This window comes from Branchiostoma floridae, chromosome 12 (assembly GCF_000003815.2).
Source record: "Branchiostoma floridae strain S238N-H82 chromosome 12, Bfl_VNyyK, whole genome shotgun sequence".
Lineage (NCBI taxonomy): Eukaryota > Metazoa > Chordata > Leptocardii > Amphioxiformes > Branchiostomatidae > Branchiostoma > Branchiostoma floridae.
This window is the reverse complement of record NC_049990.1, coordinates 17911123-17936909: the sequence shown is the minus strand read 5'-3', so window position 1 is coordinate 17936909 and position 25787 is coordinate 17911123. Positions and strand designations below refer to the sequence as shown.

The window sequence follows — 25787 nt, the reverse complement described above, 5'->3', positions numbered from 1 at the left end:
TAAGCCTTGCCCGCCACCAGCTGTCAATCACCAACTGATCAAAGCCATGCAGTGATGGAAACCTTAGAAAAAAGCACCAGAAGTAGGTATTATTAGTTTTTATGGAGAAACTGTGCCTTACTCTCTTGAGGGTTGCTGGAGCAATTTCTTCTGGAACAACATCATCCTCCGAATCATACATCTGCTGGAAGGTGTCGCAAGAAAAACTTTGTCAAAATCTACCCATTCTTAAGCTAGTTTGACCATTGGATTCTTTAGAAATGATCTTTTAAACAGGATGGGCCATCAGAGGTGAAATAAAAGAAGGGGTCAAAACAAGAAGGAAATCTTAAGATACAACTATGGGTGGACATACAATGTAAATTAAATATAAATTTGTACATTTAAAACTGACGTCATGCCCATTTCTTCATTCTTTGTACAAATGTCATTTACCTTCGACTTTGTAATAAATATACTTTGTAGGAATAATACAATTTATTCTGTAAATCAGCTCAAGAATTATGACCTTGTTTATCCTCCCTTTGAGTGCATCGCTAACTATACAGAGCAATAAATTATTCAATGACCTTTAAGAGTCCAGAAATTGGCTTCATTTGACCTCGCAGCTTCCCACCCAGATCTTAAATTGTTCTTTCTTCAATAATTTCATTTATTTTCATGGGGCACTGGCTAATTCCCATACAGCATCCAGTTTGTGAGCTCCTGGTTTATTTTTTGGTAATACCTCAGGAGCAGAAGCTTTTGACAAAAGCTACTAAGCTTGTGACAGGATTGTGTTTTTAACCAAAAAATAACTGATGAAATATGTAGACTACACGAGTTAAGGATATAGAGGTGAAAATGGTTATGATAACCTACCCTACTTGATGATGGCGCGGTGAGTCCCTCCGGCACGGTGTCTTGCGGAGATCCTGCCACCAGCTCCTCCTGCTGGACAGCAGGGCTAACTGCAGGCAGCGGCTTGGCCTTAGCCTCTTCATTCAGGGTTGTCAGCAGCGAGTTCAACTTCTCATCTAGAACCTTACACTGGAACAGGGGAGACATTCACATGACAAGTTGATACAAAATATTGCTGTGGTTCACTTCAAAGTGCTCTTTTGGTAGCAGGGTATATCATTACAGGGAGAGGTTGCTGGCGCTTCCCCTTTAACGTACTTGAGGTATCTACTTGAACAGAGGACCCCCATTTTACAAAATCTCTTCCGAAATTTGGGTAGAGCTCTGATGAAGATACGCCTCCAAGAGTTTGAGCTAGAGTCTCCCGGTTACCAACTCATTGGAACCAGGATGCAGGGACATCCCAAAGGACAACCCAAGTTGATACATGCTTCACCTTAAAGAGTTGTTCCTCCAACTTTTGCATCGTCGTCTTGAGAAACGTTTGATGTACAGTTCAGCAGAAGTATACTCACAAGCTTTAACATTTTACATATCAATTCCTTTTGCGAAGGTGATATCTTGTATAACATTAGGAGCCAAACATTATGGAATTTTGCAGAATTGTCTTCAAGAACTGACACTGACAAAAATCGCTTTTGTTAATCGACACATACATGTACATTTCCCAAACTGTATGTATTACTGTAAAATTTACATTCTAATTATGCTAGGAGTTCAAGAAAACGTACTGGTTATAGAGTACCCATTTCAAGAACATCAAATGATGATTTCTTAGATTCTGAAGATTTTTTTCCAGTCTCCAGTTCTCACCTTGTGAGTTATAGAGTCCTTGTCACTTTGTGCCCTCTCCTCTTCAGTGTTGTAAGCAGTTCCTACTTTGGTAACAAAATGCTTAACTGTTTCACACAGTACTCTGAAAGAAAACAAAACATTGTAAATTTTTAAGTTCGTAAAACACAACTTCACAAAACCGTGTGCAAATTAAAAGCAACTGTGCCAGATGATGTAATGTTGATCTGACTAATAGTGTAAGGAGCGTCAGAATAATTTAAACCTACATGTATACCATACATTCATATTGTTATTGATATATATGATTATATGTATCAGTTTCAAGAAGGGCTCACTGTCTCCAGCTTTAGATTTTTTTCTGTCCCATGTACACATTTTAATTGGGAGCTAATGTTGTTGATTTTCTTTATCAAATTCTGTTGATTTTAAGCTCACAAAATACTCTTTCATTAATCTCATGCCCTGAAGTTATCCCTACAAGCAAATTTGAAAGAGAGACTGTTCCTGGAAACATACCTGGGTCAAAGTTACAATCAATAGTTGGCATACCTTGCAGACTGAATGACCTCTGAGTGTTGGTCAGACTGAAGTATCCTGCTGAGGTGGGTTGCCACAGAGTCCTGGAGCTCATATGCTGTCATTTCATCCTACATCATACATGGACACAGGCTCAGTAACAACACTGATATTGTCAATTCAAGGCGTTTTGCAGGGGCGCTGCACCCACTAACTTCTAAGTTAAACTTTCAGCATGTGCCCTCTTACCCTTGGGAGCAGGTTCTGATAAAAGTGGGAATTCAGATTGACTACTAATCAAACAGACAAAAGTCTTCATCTGTGATTTGTCAAAGTTTCACACTACCCCCCCCCCCCCCCTCTCCCTTGCATTGTCACCATGATATTCTTTAGCAGGAACAAATTCTAAAGTGATGATTCTTAATATACATTCCAACTGTAACACTTGGTGATGGTATTTCTGCAGTATATTTATCATACAGAAGGTTATGATATTCAACTGCACTTCAAGCACATGTAGACACAGGTACAGTGTATGCCCTTAGATCCATGGCTTGTTTCTTACCTGTTCTCCCTGCTGTGCAGAAGCTGTGGGGTCAGCAGCGCCTGGGACTTTGGTTTCACAGGTCATAATGCTCCATCTGTGGGACGAAAATACATGGTCACCATGGTAACAGCCTTGTATGAAAACCTTTTTACTCACTCACTAGAGAACAATGTCTGCAGCTGCTATGCATCAATAATGATAATAATAATAAGATAGAAGAGAATGTTGTGATTGGAGAATATTCTGAGCAACAAAATCAAACATGCAAGTAACAAAATTTATCATACAAGAAACGTACATGCGAGTCATTGTGTTGGGATTGAAGTAAAAAGTGTATACTAATCAGAGATACCAATATACTAAATGGCTAAGAATCTTTTTTAACTTCAAATTTAATTCATCATTAAGTCATATACACATATCAAATTTTATATTTTGTGGTGTCTTTGTTTGTAAAAGGCCAAAACTAACATTGCATGATATGGCAGCACGTTTTTCTTAATAATAAAAGAAAATACCATAAAAAGCAAGTTGCTTTGCACAATACTTTCTTTGATTGTTCAGTAATGTGTGTTGCAATGAACTCCTCGAGCAGGTGGCATATACACATGTTTATACAGTTATCACCTGTCTAGCATCTTGCAGGTGGCTCTCTCCAGCTGCCAGAGGATGGAGGGCAGCTGCGTGTCATCATCACACGCCGCTCCCCACCCCAACACCCGGGCTAGGTCATTCCCTGTCCCCAGGGGCAGAACACCCATTTGGCACTGGATAGGGAAAAATACAATTTTAATAATAATGAAATTTGCATGCATTCAGTGTTATATGTACAATAAATTGTCATTAAGGAAACAGACAGCATAGAAAATCAACAATGTTGCGAGGTATAATCGTGACGTGAGATCGTCTGGCGCAGCGGCAGGATTTGCTCCTCGTGACCGAGAGGTGGCGGGTTCGAATCCGACTGCATATCACCGATCTTGTGCCCTTGGGAAAGGCACTTTACACGGATTTCCTCACTATACTCAGGTTAAAAATGAGTACCTAGCTTCGGCTAGGGCCGTCCCTCGAATAGGACGTTAAATGGAGGTCCCGTGTATGGGGAGAGTCACACCCCATGCACGTTAAAGAACCCCCACACGTGCGATGGTGCGGTGTGAGATGGAACAAACCCTTCTGTCTGGAGTTGGTGATTCACTTCAAATCACCCGGATGGAGGCCTGGCGAACCTCCATACCGTATCAGCCACACGGTGATTTACCAGCGATATAACCCCGCCGTGTAAACATGTGCGAACATGTGTCAGGGCTCCCTTGGAAATCAGTCTTCTAGACTGAAGGGACTACCCTATAAGATCAATCAAATTGAATATAGAGGCCAACTGTTAAGAGCTGCCTCTCATTCTTCTCTTATCTCCCACCCTGCCCTACACAAAGTATCCCAAACTCTTTTGTTTGGCTCTAGGTATGTACAACATGCAAGAAATCATCACCCCCATCAGATACAACTGACAGAGGCTGATCTGATATGGACACCAACAATGAAACTTCTAAGCATAATTGATGCTACCAACCATAAGTTGTTGATACCAACCATAAAAGTATCAAGAAAGCTAACACATCCAGTTTGCTAACTGTGCATACATTCTACTAAGTTGTTATATCATTCATAATTCGTACAACATTTTTCTGTACCTGTTTATGCAGGTTAAGCTTGTCGATCTCTGATAAGACCCAGCCAACGCTGCCGTCTCCTCCACACACCAGGATCCGGAACAAGTCAAATCTTTGGAACAACCGCAACCTGCAACAAATCATGGGTAACAGCCTTTGAATTGGACGAAAACTACAGTAAAACCTGCACAAGTGACCACCTCTACATCAGGACAATCTAGTGACAGGTCAATGTAACCACTTTCCCTTAAGAATCCAGTCTACCTCTACGACCTCTATGTGGGCACATGTCCACATAAAGATTAAATCAGGTCCCCTGAATGACCTTCTTGAGCAGTTTTGACTGTACCTAGTAGACTTGATACAATTGTTATAATTATTAAGGATATCACATGGGTTATACCGATATCACACAGGCTTTCTTTATAGAAAAATTCAAAGAGTGCCAATTGCACCACTGTAGAAACTTCAAATACCAGAAATCTAAAACGGACATTGGAATTGCTGTTTTTGCAATTTTTTTTGAGGACCCAAAGTTTCCTCAAGTTTTGGTTTTAATTGAAACATTACGTTTTCTTGGGTGGGTTTGACATAAATAAAATACAACAAAGTGTATTCGGCATCACCATTAGTTCCAGTTCCTCGCAGGTCTGATATACCTTATCAAACACTTGAACCGAACACCCTGCTCAGCGCCACACGACACCACCACTCCTAGACCACCAAAACAACTGCTTCCTCACCCTAAGTGTGGTCCTCCATTCATCAGATCAAACACCTGAGCAGGGTTGAGAAGCTGCTTGAACCTCCGGAGAAACTTCACGCCCTGATTGTCTCCGCTCTTGGAGTTCACGAAGACCAGCAGGGGGTTGCTGGACGTCGGCCGCGTGGCTACCCAGAATCCATCAGAGTCGATGCTGTTGAGGGCGGTGGGGGGGACGATGGACAGTCGGCAGTCTCCCAGGGGGCATTTTCTGGGGAAAATTTCCTTACATGTTGTATGGACCTAGGGAGAAAAGAAAGAAGTAAATCAACAGGGTCATGCATATGTATCATCAGCATCATCAGCATCATCATTCGGTCGGCTGCAGCGCAGGTGACTGTAAGTTTCTTCCAAGCCTTTCTGTTGGCAGCTAGATGGCAGATCTGATTTGCAGTTATCTGGCAAGTGTCATGTGTACTTTAGGCTTACCAACATAATCACAAACACTCTAGCTGCAAACAGGTTAAGATGTACTGGTAAAATACCACAAAAATCGTATTCAAATTTGCCTTCTTTAACCTTTTAGGTGCAAGTACAAAATACTAAATGTCCATGTGCCAGTAGAGTACCAAATGGTCCAGGTCCATTACTACTCACCATACATTTGTATATAGCTCTACACCACAGACATTTCCAGTCCTGTAGCCTGAGCACACTCCCACAGGTGTGGTCACACACACTACACTTGGGAATTACCACTCACCATAGCTCTACACCACAGACATTTCCAGTCCTGTAGCCTGAGCACACTTCCACAGGTGTGGTCACACACACTACATTACTACTCACCATAGCTCTACACCACAGACATTTCCAGTCCTGTAGCCTGAGCACACTCCCACAGGTGTGGTCACACACACTACACTTGGGAATTACTACTCACCATAGCTCTACACCACAGACATTTCCAGTCCTGTAGCCTGAGCACACTTCCACAGGTGTGGTCACACACACTACATTACTACTCACCATAGCTCTACACCACAGACATTTCCAGTCCTGTAGCCTGAGCACACTCCCACAGGTGTGGTCACACACACTACACTTGGGAATTACTACTCACCATAGCTCTACACCACAGACATTTCCAGTCCTGTAGCCTGAGCACACTTCCACAGGTGTGGTCACACACACTACACTTGGGAATTACTACTCACCATAGCTCTACACCACAGACATTTCCAGTCCTGTAGCCTGAGCACACTTCCACAGGTGTGGTCACACACACTACACTTGGGAATTACTACTCACCATAGCTCTACACCACAGACATTTCCAGTCCTGTAGCCTGAGCACACTCCCACAGGTGTGGTCACACACACTACACTTGGGAATTACTACTCACCATAGCTCTACACCACAGACATTTCCAGTCCTGTAGCCTGAGCACACTCCCACAGGTGTGGTCACACACACTACACTTGGGAATTACTACTCACCATAGCTCTACACCACAGACATTTCCAGTCCTGTAGCCTGAGCACACTCCCACAGGTGTGGTCACACACACTACATTACTACTCACCATAGCTCTACACCACAGACATTTCCAGTCCTGTAGCCTGAGCACACTCCCACAGGTGTGGTCACACACACTACACTTGGCACTGACTGGTAGGTTCCCCTCCAACCACTGATGAGGCATGTGGATCTAAAATACAGCCAAGTGGAGTATTATATAAAAACTGGATGAAAATCTAACATTTGTTTGGAAGTAAATCTCCAATTCTTATCCACTTAAATTGCCTTTAAGTCTGTGTAACACAGCAAAAAATCAATTGCTCAACAAGTCTGCAAGGTTTAAATAAAATCATTGTGAGCGATACACGTTGTGTTCCCCCAGACACTGTAGGTTAGATGACATCTTAACTGATCGATCAACATTTACAGGTCAATGAGCCTCATTCAATGACAAAAATTTGCATGACTTTCAGGCTATCAACAAGTATATTGGTCATAGCTCATCAACTGTGTGAGGTGCATAAGACACATTCATTTTGAGACATAGTTGAAACCTTTTGTTTAAAGTGTATATAAAAAATTCAAGGTAAGATGTTCAAACTTACCCCCTCATCATCCTCGATGGTGTCTTGGCCTATAGAAGACAGGGCGGTCCACTTGCAGGCGTTAGGTGCTCGCGTTGCACACCGCTTATGAGCTTTGAACTTGCACACTTCAGGGATAGAGAAAATACACCCATCTGATTTTCAAGATAAAATATTAACTTCTACGTTTAAAACTGTTACTGTCTAGTAACTTTTTCTGGCAAAGTTTTTTCTTTAAGCACAGAAAAACATTGTCTAATGTGTTAAATGCATGTTTCGTTTTTGTTAGTATATGCTACCTGAAATGTCTGACCATTTCCAACATCTACCAACATGTATCCAGTTGTATTACTAACTGTTACTTTGTGCAAGTGAGAGGGGTGATAGAAGGGTTTTTGGAGTAGAACGATGGGCAAGCTGTTCCCATCATGTCGCGACAGTTACCATGGCAACAAAGTTCCCTGTCTACCACCCCACGGGTGGCCCACGTGCTGTTAATTCCCCAGTCCGCCAGTAAACTCGTGGCACTCGGACGTGTGACCGGCCGCTGCTCCACATTGTTACCGAAAATACGCGAATTTTGCGTTCTTATCTTGTGTGTCGGGATTAACGGACTTGTTTGCTGGACGTGAATTGTTCAAGACATTCTTCGCTTGCGTTGGGCAAAACGGACTCGCCTGCCGGACGCGAATCGATCGGTTCGGACATTCAGGACCTTCCTATTTCTTGCTTCACACAAAACGGACTTGTTCACCGGGACCTTGGCTTAAAACATACAGATTACGATCTGCATTTCTGGACCCTTTCCTGCCGGAATCGGAATCAAGGACTTCTAGGGACCCTGTTTGCCCGCTACTGGCTTAATCCACATACGGATTACGAACTGCATTCCTGGACCCTTTCCTGACGGAACCGGAATCAAGGACTTCTGGGGACCCTGTTTGCCTGCTATTCTTGCGGTGAGTGTGATACTCTCGTTGTTGTCTCCCGGTTTTGCGGGTTATCCCTTCATTAACTGCCGGTAATCTTCCATTTTCCGATCTGCAAAATATGGACGACGGGATACGGTCCGTCATTATATCGGGCCATTCTTTTGTCAAACGGCTAGAGACCTTTGTAAAGGCAAGAACAAGAACGTAATCAGGCCGCGCGGTTGAACAGGATTTCTGGTTGTCCAGGGCCTGCGTGGACTTTTACGGCTTACCTGGATGTAATATCCCCCGATATAGATCCCGTGTATTGCCCTATATTCGGGCCTTCCCGTCTGACATCGTATATGTAGAGCTCGGAGTTGTCGACCTCTCAAATCCTGTTCTATCTCCAGTTGTTATCGCGCGGAACCTTGCCAGTCTCGCATTTTCCCTCCAGGAAATACCTGCGGTAAAAGCGGTCATCTTAGGGGAGCCTATACGGCGACTGGACAATCCTCCTAACTTGCCCGACTTCTTGTGTCGCCTCCAACCCTTTATAGATATATTGAAAGAACTGGTTAGAGGGTTCCCAAAGGTCACTGTATGGTCCCACAGAAAATTGTGGAGATGTACCCCACACTATTTCGCCCCAGACGGCCTACACCTATCTGAAATAGGTAACCTTCAATACTACAGGAGTATAAGGGGGGCCATAGATGCTCAGCTAAAACATATTTAACTTTCCCCGACCGGCGTCGTACCGAAGGCTTCAGGGATTAGTTTGCCGTGCTACTCTCTATGGCTTATTTTGTCATGCTATTCTAACAAGCCTTACTTTGTCACACTGTTTTGAAATGTATATTGTTTGACATGCTATTCTTTGTTTAAAAAACTTTTATCCTTGGGCACAGTTAGTGCCCGTTTGGCGAGTTTGATTTCGTAAACTGCACGCGTTCACGACAACCTAGTTTCCCACGCGAGTTGGGTGTCCGCACGCAGTTAAGCGTGCATTTGGCCGGGTTGGTGTTATATGACTCATGTACAGCTCGGCAGGCATTTCTGGTCTCGTCCCCATGCCTCCCATGTGTTGTTTCTGTTGTTTTGAAGCGCCAGAATAAAAGGTTGTATTTCTCGCCAAACGCATTGTCTCTGTGGTTCATCTACTCCGTCGTTACAGCTCAGATAGCTCACAGAGTTTGGAAACAAAAACCTATTTGCCCTGCAAAGAAGGGTTTTTGGAGTAGAACGATGGGCAAGCTGTTCCCATCGTGTCGCGACAGTTACCATGGCAACAAAGTTCCCTGTCTACCACCCCACGGGTGGGCCACGTGCTGTTAATTCCCCCAGTCCGTCAGTAAACTCGTGGCACTCGGACGTGTGACCGGCCGCTGCTCCACATTGTTACGGAAAATACACAAATTCCCTCCCAACCCACTCCGACACTCACAATTGCAGCTCGTCAGCTGTTACACTTATATTCTTATAATGGTTTGATCTTACCTGCCCTGTTCTGATCCTACGTTCCCAGGTCCGCCGATTCGGCTTCATAGCGACCAGATTTGACACGTGTTGTCTGTAATTTCCCAATACTTTTACTGCCACCCCCCACCCCCCTTACACTCTCCTAGCTGGACAGCTGTTAGCGATTAGTGTCCCACATGTGTATGTATTTATTACGATACTTTGATTCAACCTGCACGTACCGTTTTATTTTTCCTGGTTCGCTGTTTTGGCTTTGTAGCGACCAGTGATGACACCTGTGTGGTGTATTAAGTACGGTGCCTTGATTCTACCTGCACATACTGTTTTAATTTCCTGGTTCGTTGTTTTGGCTTTGTAGCGACCAGTGATGACACCTGTGTGGTGTATTAAGTACGGTGCCTTGATTCTACCTGCACGTACTGTTTTAATTTCCTGGTTCGCTGTTTTGGCTTTGTAGCGACCAGTGATGACACCTGTGTGGTGTATTAAGTACGGTGCCTTGATTCTACCTGCACGTACTGTTTTAATTTCCTGGTTCGTTGTTTTGGCTTCGTAGCGACCGGTGATGACACCTGTGTGGTGTATTAAGTACGGTGCCTTGATTCTACCTGCACGTACTGTTTTAATTTCCTGGTTCGCTGTTTTGGCTTCGTAGCGACCAGTGATGACACCTGTGTGGTGTATTAAGTACGGTGCCTTGATTCCACCTGCACGTACTGTTTTAATTTCCTGGTTCGCTGTTTTGGCTTCGTAGCGACCAGTGATGACACCTGTGTGGTGTATTAAGTACGGTGCCTTGATTCCACCTGCACATACCGTTTCATTTTCCTGGTTCGCTGTATTGGCTTTAAGCACAGAAAAACATTGTCTAATGTGTTAAATGCATGTTTCGTTTTTGTTAGTATATGCTACCTGAAATGTCTGACCATTTCCAACATCTACCAACATGTATCCAGTTGTATTACTAACTGTTACTTTGTGCAAGTGAGAGGGGTGATAAAGTTTAGGCATGAAATACATTTTTTAAAATTTTTCAGTGTCCTGTTTAAGGCTATCACAATGGCATTGCAATCGCATTCAAATGCATAATACAAAAAAAATATTGTTAGGTACATGTACAGTAAATGCTATTAGAATGGTGTTGTCTTGATGCTGGCTCCTTATTCATGACCTCAATGAAAAGCGGCCTGCAGACCGATTTCAGTGATCAATTCATCCCATGCATAGGTCCATAGGGAGGCTACAATGTACTATGTACATAACATGTTGTTCGTCCATCAGGAGTCGATAAGGACCTACATGACATGACATACTCTACATAAATATCAAGGGTTTCTCACTGTATACAGGGGGCAATTTCCTAGAGGGGTCCATTTGCAGAGAATCAAAAGCTTCTTCCTGTAGTTTTCTCAGAAATCTGTCAGTGATAGTATCCTACAGTCAATAGCCACAGTATAACAGAGCTATGTTGCTGATAAGAGCGAACTATATATTAAACTTTAAAGCCAATATGTTTAAATGTAATGTAACTTGCTGTTATGGATCAACTAAACTTTGCCTAACCAACACCACATTGATTGGGACTTGCGCCAAATTTTCAGCTGACTCCGGAATGGACCTGTCTACTGTAGCTTCAGGATGTGCCGTCAGAGACACGCGACTGTAGCAGAGGGTCTTAAATGTCAGATAACCCAATGTCACGTCACGTCCGGAAGCTACGTAACCATTCCGTAAACAAGGCTGACAGAGTCGGCTGAAAATTTGGGGTAAGTCCCAATCAATTTGGTGTTGGTTAAGTTAAGTTTACCATATGTCATTTACCAACCCAGATGAACTTTCATGCTAAGGAACTTGCTGTTCTTACCTTCGCAGGACAGTCCAGTGGACATGACACCAGACAGAGCCTCTCTGCACACGTTACAGTAGGTGGGGCGGGCGTGGCTGCAGGTGTACCAGTTGTGCATCCCGTTAAACTGGTCCATATTCTCCCTGCTGGGCTGCAGATGGCAACAGTAAAGAACAAGAGTCAGGCTGTCACCAAAATACATGTAGTATTACTTTCTAGTACTAACAATCATAGTTGAAATATAGACTAAAATAAAGAAGTAAATATTAGATAAAAAGAAATAAAAATTATAGTGAATTCTGTCGTCAACATATTACACCTACTGTGTCGGGGGCCCACCAGCAGTATAAGCCATAGATAGTGCACTGAAAAGCTAGTGGTAGAAATTCATTCAGAGCCCAGCTGCAGTGCATGCATGTCCAGTTTTAATATTTCCTATTAGCTCTATTATATTACTATTATCAGAGTTCCAAGAAAGCTAGCCAAAGAAAAAAACATGCTTATCTCCTGGTCATACATGCGAGTCAGGCCCTTTAAAGTCAATGTTTCTTTGGATTGTACCATTGTAAGAGTTAAGTGAGGGATGAGTTTATGAAGATCCTGTTAAAGATTATATTGTATACAACAGTCACTCAAGCATCCAGGTAAAAAGATATGTACAGTACAGTACAGTACAGAACAGTTATTCAGTTACTCAAGCATCAGTTATACATACACATGTATCTTGCTCAGTGACACTTACAAGAGGTGGTGGATTCTACCTGAAATGTCTGACCGTTTCCAACTTGTTTTTTATATTTACTAGTAACAGTCACTGTTACCTTGCATAAGAGAGGCAACGTTTGGACAGGACAATTAATTTCTTCAGTGTCCTGTTTAAAGAAGGTAATCACTGTACAAAGCATTGAAATTGCATACAAGAGCATAATCCAAAAATGAAGTTAGGTACATCTAATTCAAAGTATGACACAGTCTGTGGGGTGCAATGCTAGTAGAATGGTCTTAGTTTTGATGCTGGCTCCTTATTATTCATGACGTCAATGAAAAGCAGCCTGCAGGCCGATTTCACTGATTCAACACATCTTATGCATAGGCCCATAGGGAGGTTACAATGTAGTATGTACTACATAACATACTGTACCCAAATATCAAGGGTTCTCAACATACAAGGGGTAATTTTCCTTGAGGGGTCAATTAATTGCAGAGAATCAAAGCTTCATCCTGTAGGTTTCTCAGAAATCTGTTGGTGATTGTATCCTGTAGTCAATAGCCACAGTAAAACGAAGCCCTTTATTTTTGTTATTGATGTACAATCTAGAACAAGACTTGCTCTAAGGAAGCGTTGGAAAACAGGTGGCCAAGCTTCCTAGAAACCAGTGGTGAACTTTGTTAACTTTGTTGAATTTGTATGGAAGACTTGCAGGAAATTCACATCTGGTCCCTGTCTGTCTGAAGTGTCTGACTGTTTCTAAATCTTATCCGGTTGCTTGAGTACAAGTCATGTACACACAATGTCATGCAGGTCTCTAGCCGGCGTCCGTTTTTCCGTCAATTGCTGCGTGTGACGGAAAAATGTTTAAAACCAATCCGTCAACTTTGACGGACAAAAATCTGATGAAAGCTCCTTGGTGGAAGCTAGGGCTGCTTGGGGACGCCGTCCATGGCCGTAGAAGCCACACTGTTTGTTTTGCTATTGTTATGATTATTGACAATGTGTGTCGGCGCCCTTTCGCATACGATAATCTCATTAAAACCCGTTTTTCAAGGCCTCAGTTCAGTCTCTCTAACTCCTGGAATAGTGTTTTTGCGACAATGGGAATTGGCTGACGGAAAAAAATGTCGAGCTGGCAAGAGCCCTGATGTCATGTAAAAATTATAATACATTTGTATATAGAAAGAGACAAACCATAGACAGTGGCCGGATTGCACTAAAAAACTAGTGATAACAACTCACAGAGCCTAGCTGCAGTACATAATGTAGCTTTGCCGCACATGTCCAGTTTTAATATTTTCTATTAGCTCTATTACTATTATCAGAGTTCCAAGAAAGCCAGCCAACGAAAAAAATACATGTTTATGCCCTGGTCATCTATGTGAGTCAGGCACATTAAAGTCAATGTTTCTTTGGATTGTGAGAGTTAAGTAAGGGATGTGTTGATAACAGGCGGCAGTATAATTCATATTGTAAATGCTGCCTGGCGAACAATGTACATGTATATTGTAATCTGGATGTTTAACATTCATCGTCATAGTGACAGTAGCAAGAGGAATCTGATGATAAAAAGTAATGCATGTACGTCCCTCCTGAAAAATATGCAGCCCAGCGGGTTTCAACCGGGTCCCACAGTTACCAACTAACTGGAACCAGGAGCTCAACTATGAGGCTGCTACCAGTTGAGCTACAGGGACATCCCTCATACTGCATTTACTACACCAGGAAAATGTTCTGTTGACTAATGTAACAAGTCGTTCAGTGTGATACAGCAAGCCTCTGCCACATGTCTGTAATGCTGGTGTGGTAATAGTTAGCTAAATAATCCAGATTCAGAGAAGTTTACCATATCTTTGCTGCAAGTCACGCTAGCCCCCCCCCCTTATCCATCGGGATTTTAAAAACAGGATATCTAAAAGGGGATAGGGGAAAGGGGACAGTTATTTCAGATTGCAATATCTTCAAAACATTGAGTTTGAAACCAACGTCCATCACTAATATCCTATAGTCCTGAAAAACAACAATATAGGTTACAATGTGACTAACTAGCGTTAAGAGAAAAGTAGAGCTGAGGGCTACTCACATCATAGAACTCTCTGTTCTGCACTGCTCGTAGTACGGCCATCCATTCTTCCATCTCCTTACGGTTCTCTGCACTAAGGATGAGTCGGCGGAAGGGTGTAATGACCTGCGGAGATATAATCAGGCCAATCTAAATCAATAAACCGTTTGGTGAACTCCAGAAGGATGTCGAAGATTAAACAAGACGCTCGAAATAGTCACAATAGACATTTTGATCTGTGCGTACTACCAATTAGTTTAAGAGGACCCCTCACCGGTCTTTAGATTAGTAATTCACAATACAGTTACATGTAAGCTAGAATCGTGACACAGGCCTGTCGAAAACATCCTGTACAGGTATGTATTTTTAGGAAGCTCTTTACATTTCCGAGGGTTGAAAACCTCTATGCAATAAATGGAGGAAGTTGAATGTCTTATACAATGTATGCAACACATACGTAGAGATGCACCTATGATCAAAACATCTATTTCAATGCATTATAAACACATGGGAGTAAATACTAATTGTCTATTAAAAATAGTGAATGGTCTCTTGTTCATTGCCTGTTTAACACCATGAAAACATGTACAAGCATAAACAATCAAGATTTGTGCCAGAGATTCCAGTTTTTCTCCAGTTGATTGAGTCATTATCCTTCTGACAGTAATGCTAGCCTAGTTTACCTTTATCCGCAGGGTAACCTATATCCATTGTATCATAGGTATAGGTATTTGGGGATATCAAGTCAACGGACGGTCGTTTCAAACTGCAATATTCAAATTTGAAACCACGTCCGTCGACTTGATATAGCTAGATATCCCTAAATGCCCTGTTTTAAAAAACAACAGATACATGACTTGTATACCTGGATAAAGGTGAACTAGTGTTAGTGCCCACAAAAAGTGCTCAAGCTTAAGCTAAGCTAAGGTAAATGTAAGGCATGGTACAGGCACCATTTGCAGTCTGTAGACATCATGGTTGATGATTGTTTAACCTTTAAGGTTTCCAAACTTTAAGAATCTACGTCTGTCTAAACCACCATTTTACATGAGAGTACCTACGGCTCATATTGTAGATACTGGCTCAAACAAGATAGCGAGAAATAACTTGGCTGGGCCTGTTTACAAGTATCAGGTTAAAAGGCTAGGCAAATCAGCCTCTGAACCATTTGGAAACTGACGTATTTAATTCTAAATCAGTCCTTTTGTAGCCCTGGGCTTCTCACAGAAAGGGGGCCATCACAAACAAGTCTTGTGAGGTTATTACCCTTTGTAGAAGAGAGACAAATGTGAATGCCCTGCCTAACAAGTCCAGGGCTTGATATACTTTTTTTGCATACCTGCATTGGTGCACGTAACGTTGATAATTACCTGCACCTTCTCAATTTAGAAAGTATGGATCATACTAAATTGTTCAGGAACCATTGCTATAATTTTTTTAAAATTCGTTATAGGTGGTAACAGTCAATGCAGCTAATAACAATCTACATTCACCTACATCAGCAGACATTTATGTGTAAAAGTAAAACCCAGTGCATGGCCAAGTGCAGGTTAGGTGCAGACACCAGAAATACCTGCACAGCTCCAATTTTACCTGCACTAACCTGCATATGCAGGTGGTATTTCGAGCCCTGAAGTCAATTCATCAAGCTGGACAAATCTTACTCAGGGCTCGAAATTCATTTTTGGGATTAGGTGCACTGGTGCACCCAGCTTAAAAAAATGGGTGCACCAAAAATTTTTTGGGTGCACCACTTAAATTTAAGTAGAATGTCAGAAAAACCTAATGACAAAACATAGTTATATGCTATCAAATTATTAAACAAGTACCATGACAGACATTTTTATTATCTTTCTAACCCTTAGATGCCAAGAATATGATGTATACTAGTACACTTTGATATCTTTACATACATAAACCCAAGAAAATATTTGGGTGCACCCTGTGTACCCACAGAAAACAATTGGGTGCACAGTGCCAATTTTGGGTGCACCTGGGTGCACATGCACCCAGTATTTCGAGCCCTGTTACTACTTAAGAGAAAATAGTGTGGGAGAGGTTAGAAAACAAGCCAGCTTTACATTTATCTGCTTGACCTTCTGATTTTTCTCAAAAACAATAAGGCCTGATGACAGGTACTTTATGAATCACTAACACCGCCATTCAACTATAGGGCAACGACCTCGCTGAAATTGCGCTACGACCTAAAATGGCTCGCATTAGAATTTTTTAATGCTTTGTGTGCTTTGTTGTCTTTAAATCTCAGTCATACTTTTTGTATGATATTCCAATATACATGTATAAGATGAATGCAGTGCAACTGCCATCCAGTAGAATGGGGACATAACCTATATCTGGGCTCGAAATACCACCTGCATATGCAGATTAGTGCAGGTAAAATGGGAGCTGTGCAGGTATTTCTGGTATCTACCTGCACCTAACCTGCACTGGGCCATGCACTCGGTTTTATACATAAATGTCAGATGATGTAGGTGTATATGGATTGTGATTAGTTGCATTGACTTTTACCACCTGTAAAGTATAAAAGAAAAAATAGCAATGGTTCCTGTCATTGAACAATTTTTAATAAATTAGCACTATGATCCATACTTCCTAAATTCACAGTGGTGCAGGTAAAATTTTTCTGGTGCAAGTAATTTTCAATGTCACCTGCACTACTTAAGAGATAACAGTATGGGAGAGGTTAGAAAACAAGCCAGCTTTACATTTATCTGCTGACCTTTTCATTTTTCTCAAAAACAGTAAGGCCTGATGGCGGGTACTTTAATTATGAATCACTAACACCGCCATTTGGCTAAAGGCCAACGACCTCGCTGAAATTGCGCTACGACCTAAAATGGCTCACGATACATGATAGTGTTGGGTAGCCATCCAGCAGTTACTTCCTCTAGTGTTCTCCAGAGAGGTCCGTGTGTAACCCAACCTAGTTCACCAGGGGGCAGAGTATCTCATCAAGAAGCCCTAAAAATATCATGTCTTCAAATCAGGTTGAGATACAGGAAGTAAAGTTATAGAATAACAACGTCAGGCAAGGGGTGCTGAGGTTAACTACCGCATTATTAAATGGACAGGTGGTACATATAGAATACAACACGGTGTATTTCGTATCACCCGAGGTACCAGCCCGACCGCGGGAAGGATCGCCCGACGGCCAAAGGCCGGAGGGTGATCCAACCTGCGGGAGAGCTGGGACCGAGGGTGATGCGTAATACACCTTGTTGTATTTCATAAATGTTAAATTAATGTATTTCTGTAAATTCATTTAAGTTCGCGGGGACTTAATTTCGCGGTGGATTTAATTTCGCGGTAACACCATAGACTGCAATCTTATACTATAATAGAAAAATGTTCGCGGTGGTTTTAAGTTCGCGGTAAAGTGGTCACCGAGAAAACCGCGAACATTAATCCACCGCGAACATTTCTGCATTTACAGTATGTCATACCCACCTGAAAAAACACGTTTTGAAGCGAAATGCACCAGAAGATTGCAACTACAGCAATTCTAACATCCAAATCTGGTATTTGAATTTTCAACTGTGCTGTGTTGGGCCCGTTCGAAATAATTCGATTTACTCGAATGAAGCATGTGTGATACAACTTAGAACCCGTGTGATACCGAAAGTTATCACATGGTCAGGAACACATGTATCGAACCTTTTTCGCGGCCCAGGATGACATAAGACTTGGTCCAGAACACCTGTACTGAACGTTATTGCGGCCCAGGTATGACATAAACACATGTATTAAGCAGTACCTCACCTGGAAGCTGTTGTTGACGTTCTTCGTGCTACATTCCGCAACGCTGACATCCGTAAGATCTATCTCGTCAAAAAGCAGCGACTGCAAAAAAAGAAGAAGAAACAACATCTTCGTTACAACTTCAGTCATTTTAAGCATACAATATCTAAATCAATCCTCTAATCTGTTACCACTACCTTACAGTGAGGACTAATCTTATTTTATCTCCTTTATGTGTCTTGCCTAAAAGTAAGGGGTCCAATTTCTAATCATTTTTAGAACAGCGCGTCCAAAGGATGCATGGACGCATGCCTGGCTAAAGCCTGTGTGGAGGGCTGGAGGCAGTTGTTTTCCATCATTACCACGATAGCAATGACAATTTCATTGTGGGAGTACATTGCACTCATTTTCCTGACATTGGCAAATGCTTGAAATTACATCAAGACTTAGAACTGCTGGATAGAGATGCATTAAAACCTAAGTCAGAAACCCGGATACCAATACCTGCTCTAGTGCACTGACCTAATTGTTTGCTTCAAGGACAAAAAACAAGAAATCAATCCTTTCTAGATTATGCATTTATGCTGGGAGCCACAAATCTATTACATGTATTAAGATCTTAATAATGGCCCCGTGAATGGTGCTCAAAATACACGTCCTTTTTGATCTTGGTAGATTGGCTATTAGTTATCTGTCCTTGAAGCACATGTTTTGCTTCAAAGTATTTTGCTAGGGGATATCGCTATGAGATTACAATGGTGTGGTGAATTGGTAAGGGTGTTCTAAGGCAGAATCCAGAGTAGTCTGATTTAATCGCACTTCTTAGGCCCGTCCTATATGCAGGGAGGAGGCTACAAGCTCCAGATAGCGGAGTTTGCGTTACACAGAGTGACTAAATCCAGAGGTCATGAGTTCAAATCAAATGACCTTGGAAAAGGTACTTAACACAAATTTCCTCACACCTACTGAAAATGAGTACTAGCTGGTAAGGGTGGGTACCAGTACAGTACTGGTACAAAACCGTTTTTTCTCATTGGACCAGTCCAGAAAAAACGGATCTAAAAAAATTCACTGGACAGGATGTTGGACCAATTAGAAATGAACAGATTATACTGGCACTACAGCAGCAGGCATTCACATGTTTTTAGGGTTATTGGTCCAAGAAAATAGCTTTAGCAAATAATAGCAGTACTCAAGTTCTACATTTTGTACATGTCTTGCAGTTCTTCAGCCATGTGCTAGGGGTCCATGAATGAAAACCAGTAATGTGAATGAATATGCCAGGATGATTGAAGATTTTAGCATGCCATCAAAGAGCGATAGGCCGAGTAATTTAGCAGAATGAACAATAGGCAACAGTTCATTAGAATTAATGGTGGTAAATATGATGAACTAAAATTGACTGTGAAAAATACTGACTTTGGTCACAGCAAGTAAATTCTATTGATGACATCCTCTACGGACTGCAAAAATGATGAGATAAAGCAAAAAAAAAAACAAGATGGCAAAAAATTCAAAATAGACACCATGAATGTTGTTACAAGAATTGAAGTGACAAAACAAGGTAGCAGAGACAACAAGGCACACAAGAAGTGAACAAATGTAGTAAAAGTGACACAAGTGTGGTAGACTGGGTGCCTGATTTAGTCAGGCGAGAAGACCGAACTCTACAAATAAAAAAATTCAAACTGGCCCAATCTGGTAAGTACTGAGTACAGACCTGCGCTTGCCTTACCGGCACTTTTAATTGCCCCAAGTAATCAGGCCACTGGACTTGTCAAACCCTGAAATACCTGTCTTATTAAAGAATATATGAGATTTTATCTGATTTAAGGCTTGTGCATGAGATAGAGGATTGAAAAGCTTCTCAATCATTTTTTTAAGAATATGCACTGTCCTTGGTGCTGAATTCACTACAGCTTTCCATTAAGAATGTGGGTGTGGGTTTAGTATATCAAGATGTATACTGCTTCTAATAACACTCTTAAAATGTGATAAAACAAGGTCAAGTTGCAATAATATTTACTACACCTACATGTAACAGAGAGCTTACATCACATTACAAGCAGTAGAAAATAAATGTGTATTGTCTAACATAAAAAAATTTATAATCATATATCATTCTTTTTCTGTTTATCAGGCAAGAGCCGGAAAGGTGCTGATTTCATATACATTCTAGATATATATGTATACAAGGCAGGGTTAAATGATCTTTTAAAGATTCACTTTTGCCTAAGGGCAACTAGACAAAAAAGTATAGGCCTCAATCAACACTTCACTGGCCCGAAATTTAAATCTTTTACTTCTCAGGCACTACAGTGACCATACAACTAAAAGAATACACTGTGTCTAAGTGCTACCACTGGCAATTTTCACAGTGCCTGCACTGTGCTATAGGCTACTGGGTTCTGTCACTATGCATTGTTTCACTACAGTTTGAATTCTCTATTAGGCCATGTTGATTTCATTATATGGATGACATCCATGGGCGCATCAATTTTCATCCGTTTAAAAAACCTTTAAGGTTTTGATCATACTGTGAATCATACAAAACAGAATATTTGCTGTAAGTTGAAAACAAATATCAGAAAATGTTACTTTGCTAATGCCAAAGTCAAAGGAGATGTGAAAGAACAAATTAATGTAAATATTATGAAGAATCTATTGTTTTCTGTAATGTTACCATACTCTGCGTGTTTTGTTATTTGTTCAGCCTTCTTGACCGCCTGGATTTCATAGTTATGGCAACTTTGTTTTTACTTGCACACCCGCATGGCCTAACCTACAATTGATTTTCAGCCATGCCAGCCAGTGTGCATATGACCTACATTGTGCTCCTTACATAGCAGAATACCTACAAGGGTTTAGCTAAGTAACAAGTATGATGGAAAATTCTATGCCAGGCATTCAATACTCATCAGGTTAGGCTGCAAATATCAGGGGGACACAACTATTTCATGATTAATATGTTATACTAAATATGACCACATGAAAATCTAGTACACCATGCCAAAGACAAGAGCAAGACATTTAAAAAAAAAATCTACTTAACCTGCATTCTTAGGACAATTATAAAATGATTTTTATGTAGCACTTTACAAAAAATAGACTGTATCATAACAGATAAAAATATTGAAGATGAATACCACTTTGCTGTGACATGTCCTACATACAGTAAAGAGAGAGAAGCATAATGTTTGAGAATATAAAGAACTAAAACACACATCTCCCTTACTGGTACACAGAACGATATTTTCCATATATATACTGATATCATGTTCAACTCATATATTCGCCTATGTAGATCACCATATGTATACTTTATTCCAGATGCGAGACTGTACTGTTATCAATAAAATTTTGTAGTTCTGTATGTAGCCTGTAGTACTATTGTCTATATATTAGCTAGTAGTTGTTATTGCCATGCATTGTACCTTGTGAGATTGATGAGAAATAAAGTTCATTCATTCATACATCTCAGATGGAAACTAATTGCATGCGACCAGTTGATTACGCCATTAAAACAGCAGGCCCTACAGGACTGATCAGATGTGCAGGCACGAACCTTTCACACACCGCCTAATGCGTGGGGAAACACATGAATATGCCATCGAAACGGCAGGGGCCAAATCAATGCAGTCACGTGAGTTAAATTTTCAAATCTGTGAAATATATTTTATACCTACTAGTACACATGTACATTGTCTATTAGGCCTAGGAAAAAAATGTTGTGTTATTTTCCTGCTTCCCTACCTACATGTACCCTAGAAAAACCTGCCGACCCTAGACTTTTTTTGGGGGGTAGGCAGTGGAGTCACATAGCTTCCAGTTAGAATTCTTATTCAGCCTGCTTCCTATTGAAGTAAAAAAACACTGCTTGTCCTATCTAATGAAGAATAAATGTATCTGTTTTGCATAAAATTAAAGTCTGACATTGAAAGACAAGTGTCCTCATGCATTTCAGTTTACTTTGTTCAACTGTATTGTAATATGTATCACTAGAGATTTGGCTAGTCTAAAAACAAATGACAAGAAAAAAAAGATAATCCCTAACTACCGATCCTAATTTTTTCAAGACTGACACTGTGACAGGAAATACATTTTTTTCCTACTCACCTGGCCTTACAAGTGTGCAATCGAAGTCTGGCAGTAATGATAGACAGAAAGTATGAGCTTAATATGCCAATTAACGTGTTACCATGCCATGTTGTTGTTGTTCAGCACTTAAGTTGTATTGAATTAGTGGTGCATAGTACAGAAAATTGACTTGCTGTTGTTTCAGATGCAGGAGCAGGGTATATTTTTACATGGAAGGGATGCTAGCCCTTTTCCTGTAATGTTCTCAAGGAACCCCCCAAAACATGAGTCCCCCTTCCAAAGTATGCATGGGTAAAGTCCCAATAGAGATACGATTTCCAGGATTTGAATGGGGGTCTCACAGTTATCAAATTTTTTTGAAACCAGGACCTGAACTGTGAGGCTGCTACCAGTTGAGCTACAGGGACATCCCTACAAGTTAGCATGTATGATATGGTAGAGCAACTGGAGAAAAAAAACTAAAGAGAAAAAAATGTACAACACTGTACCAGTCAAATGATATTGGGATGGGATCTATAGAAAATTCTCCATTGAAATTTAAGAAAATCTGTGCACTGGTCATTTGAGACATATTACCAGGTAAAGCATTATTGAAGAAAACTTTCATGCCATCAAATGCCTACACTGTACAGCAAATTTGTGTGGTAAAGTAACATGATAACATCAAAATTTTACCAGGTGCCATAATGCTGCCACACGAGAAAAAAATATGCATTTCAAAGTAAAGTGATTTAAAGAGAATTGTACCAAATGAATGTAGCATTTAGTAATCCTCAGAAATAAAGCTAATCAAAGTGTTCAAGATAATATTGAAAAGGCCTCTAAAATCATTTTCCAAATTGCAAATTTCAGAAAATCCTGGAGAAAATTGCTATACACACATGGATTGAACAATGTATGCACACTCTATGTCACTAATACATGCAAAGAGCTGTCAAAACTAGGCCAAGTAGAATACTGCTGTATACATTGTACACTGCATACATGCATAGCTGGCTATCTCTCCCCATTACACTAACTTGTTGCATTGCATTTCTGGCCTCATTACTTGATTTGTATACATGTGCAACATGATTTATGCAGTAGATACTAGAATCTATGTACATCAACATACATCTAGTACACAATTTTCTGACACATTTGCAGAAATTGCACCAAAAACATTTTCTTCGTTGTCCCAGGATTTATTCATCATTGATTCATTGATTGTAAGAAAGAGAGGTACAATTTTCATAAGCACCAAATGTCTATAATATACAAACTGTACTTCATGTACCATTTGAATTGTCTAGGTCATAGACAGTACTGTATTCTAAAGGATGCCTTACTCTCATAATATTTCTATGACTCTTCCTTATACAAGGACACTGTACATTACACGCACAGACACAATACATGACCTTACACATGTACAAATGTACATACCACGTTTCTCCAAGTTGTGGGATAAATAATATATACATGTACCATTTCAACTGCTTCGGTTATAGACAGTACTGTATCATAAAGGATGTTCCTAATATTTCCCTAATATTTCCATGTCTCTACCTCATACTAGAACACCGTACATCACACGCACAGACACAATACATCTTACACAGTCATGTACATACCACGTTTCTCCAAGTTGTGGGATATCCTGTGAGATATTGCTGTCTGCACTTTTCTCAATGAAATTTTCTCAAAAGCTCAAGCCTCCCCAGACGTATTTCTACGCTACCTGTATAACCAGGAGCCTCTGCAAACCTTGTCTCTGAAATCGCTCCTCAAAAGACAGCGTGCAAAGATGCTATCAAAATAGACCCATGTGCCAATTTAGGCCATAGAAAGAGAAATGCCCTGTGGTAGGACTTTTCCTCTTAAACATGCCCATATTAGGAAGAACTCTCCTCAGTGAGAAGCCTCTTGATGCGTGAAGGTTTCACAGAAGAAGTGTACGCTGAGGTTAGCCTGTTTACGGGCTGGGATAATGTCCGAGCCGCGGGGAGTGGATTTGGACTGAACCGGCCCTAATTAAGACCCAAACCTGCTCTAATTGAGGAGAAGGATCCAATAACGGCGGCAGTTATGTCGGCAGGTGGGCGGCATCTCTGGAGGGACGTGGGATTTGTGCGGAATATCGCGGGCGTGCGCCGCCCCCAGAAGGCAGCCTGACCTAAATATAGCAGCCGTCTCTAATACAACAGGTCCCGCTAAAAATACTCGCTTTTGGAGTCTTCAACATGTGACGGCTTTGAACAGAAATAAAACGGTATAACTGCATTAACAAATAAGGGATAATTTCTTGAACAATTACAAAACAAAAGAATAGTCTCTTTTGGCATCTTTAAAATGTGACAACTTTGAAAAAATCCTATTACACTATCAACAAATAATGATTGATAATTTTGTAAACAATACTCTCTTTTGGAATGTTTAAAAATAAAATGTGACAGCTTTGAAAAAATTCCTATTCCACTATTAACAAATAATTATTCATAATTTCTCAAACAATACTATGTTAAAATAGTCTCTTATAGAATCTTTAAAATGTGATCGCTTTGAAAAAATCTTATTCCTCTATCAACAAATAATTTCTTTAATGATACAAGACAAAAATACTCTCTTTTGGCATCTTCAATGTGACGGCTTTGAAAAAAATTAGATTTCTCCATTTACAAAAAAAGGGTTAAAAATATTTCTTGAATGAGTACTGCGAACAGTATGACCAAGCCATATTTGGGACTTTCCTTGAAACGTGAGACATAACAGGTACTTAAGAATATAGCATGGCAAGCTTTTTTTGGAACAAAAGTCTCACTATACAAAGAAAAGCACACAAACTTCAAAGAAATTTAACATGCGAATATCAATGCTGCCAAAAAAAGTTGAAAGCTGTTCTCAGAAAAAGCGTCATCAAAGGGGGTCTAGAAATCCAACTATTAAAGATGTATAATGTCCTTGGATTTATATATAGTACATGCTAGACATTTTTAGACATAATTTGAAAAGAATTATATTCTTAACATGTCTTAACATCTCCACAAAATTCTACTTCGTGGTATTACTATAAGCTATGTTACATAAACTAGGGTTATATATAGACGAGTCCACTGGCCTCATTTCCTGAGGCAAGTTATAGTGGCAATCAGGCAAGGGATATGCAAAAGAGATTTATTGTTCTAACAATGTGAAATACATATAGTAAGGTTCTTTTAGCACAACCAGAAAATAACTTACTTCCGACGTTTCGGTGTCTGTCAGACACCATCATCAGGGTGGAATGACGGGAACTACTTCTTGCTGCTACTTATAGCCGATGTAGGTGGCGTTGCAGCAGCAAGAATGTCATCCCAGACGTGGCTCAGCTTGTATCCCCCCTCGTCTCTGTTCATGACTGGCACTGATTTTCTGATCCAAACTGCTTCTTTAATCCATCGAGTTCTTCTGTTTTCCTCTCTGTCAATGACTCTTGCCCCCTCCCAGTCTATTACGCAATTGTTTCTATGAATATGGTCTGTGACTGCCGATTTGTTCTCTGTTTGTTCTGCTGCCTTCTTCTGAGATCTTGGGTATGCACTGCCTTTGCTGTTTTGTGCCTCCTTTTTGTGTTCTTCAAGTCTGGTGTTGAAAGTCCTGCCCGTCTCTCCAATGTACACCTTGTCACAACTTTTGCACGGAATCTGTAGACACAGTCTG

The 25787-nt window shown here is 40.8% G+C and overlaps 1 protein-coding gene across 1 annotated transcript in view; it reads right to left on the bottom strand.

Moving 5' to 3' along the window:
* The window catches only part of LOC118427094 (diacylglycerol kinase delta-like), a 68956-nt gene that overhangs the window by 15415 nt on the left and 27754 nt on the right, over positions 1-25787 (bottom strand). The window contains exons 4-16 of the mRNA XM_035836729.1: positions 18033-18113; positions 14274-14378; positions 11497-11629; positions 7261-7367; positions 6720-6845; positions 5175-5437; positions 4453-4561; positions 3386-3525; positions 2777-2852; positions 2245-2342; positions 1714-1816; positions 862-1029; positions 11-184 (exon numbers count right to left, since the gene is read on the bottom strand). Coding sequence (XP_035692622.1) covers positions 11-184; positions 862-1029; positions 1714-1816; positions 2245-2342; positions 2777-2852; positions 3386-3525; positions 4453-4561; positions 5175-5437; positions 6720-6845; positions 7261-7367; positions 11497-11629; positions 14274-14378; positions 18033-18113 — 1683 coding nt within the window. The remainder of the gene's footprint in view (positions 1-10; positions 185-861; positions 1030-1713; positions 1817-2244; positions 2343-2776; positions 2853-3385; positions 3526-4452; positions 4562-5174; positions 5438-6719; positions 6846-7260; positions 7368-11496; positions 11630-14273; positions 14379-18032; positions 18114-25787) is intronic.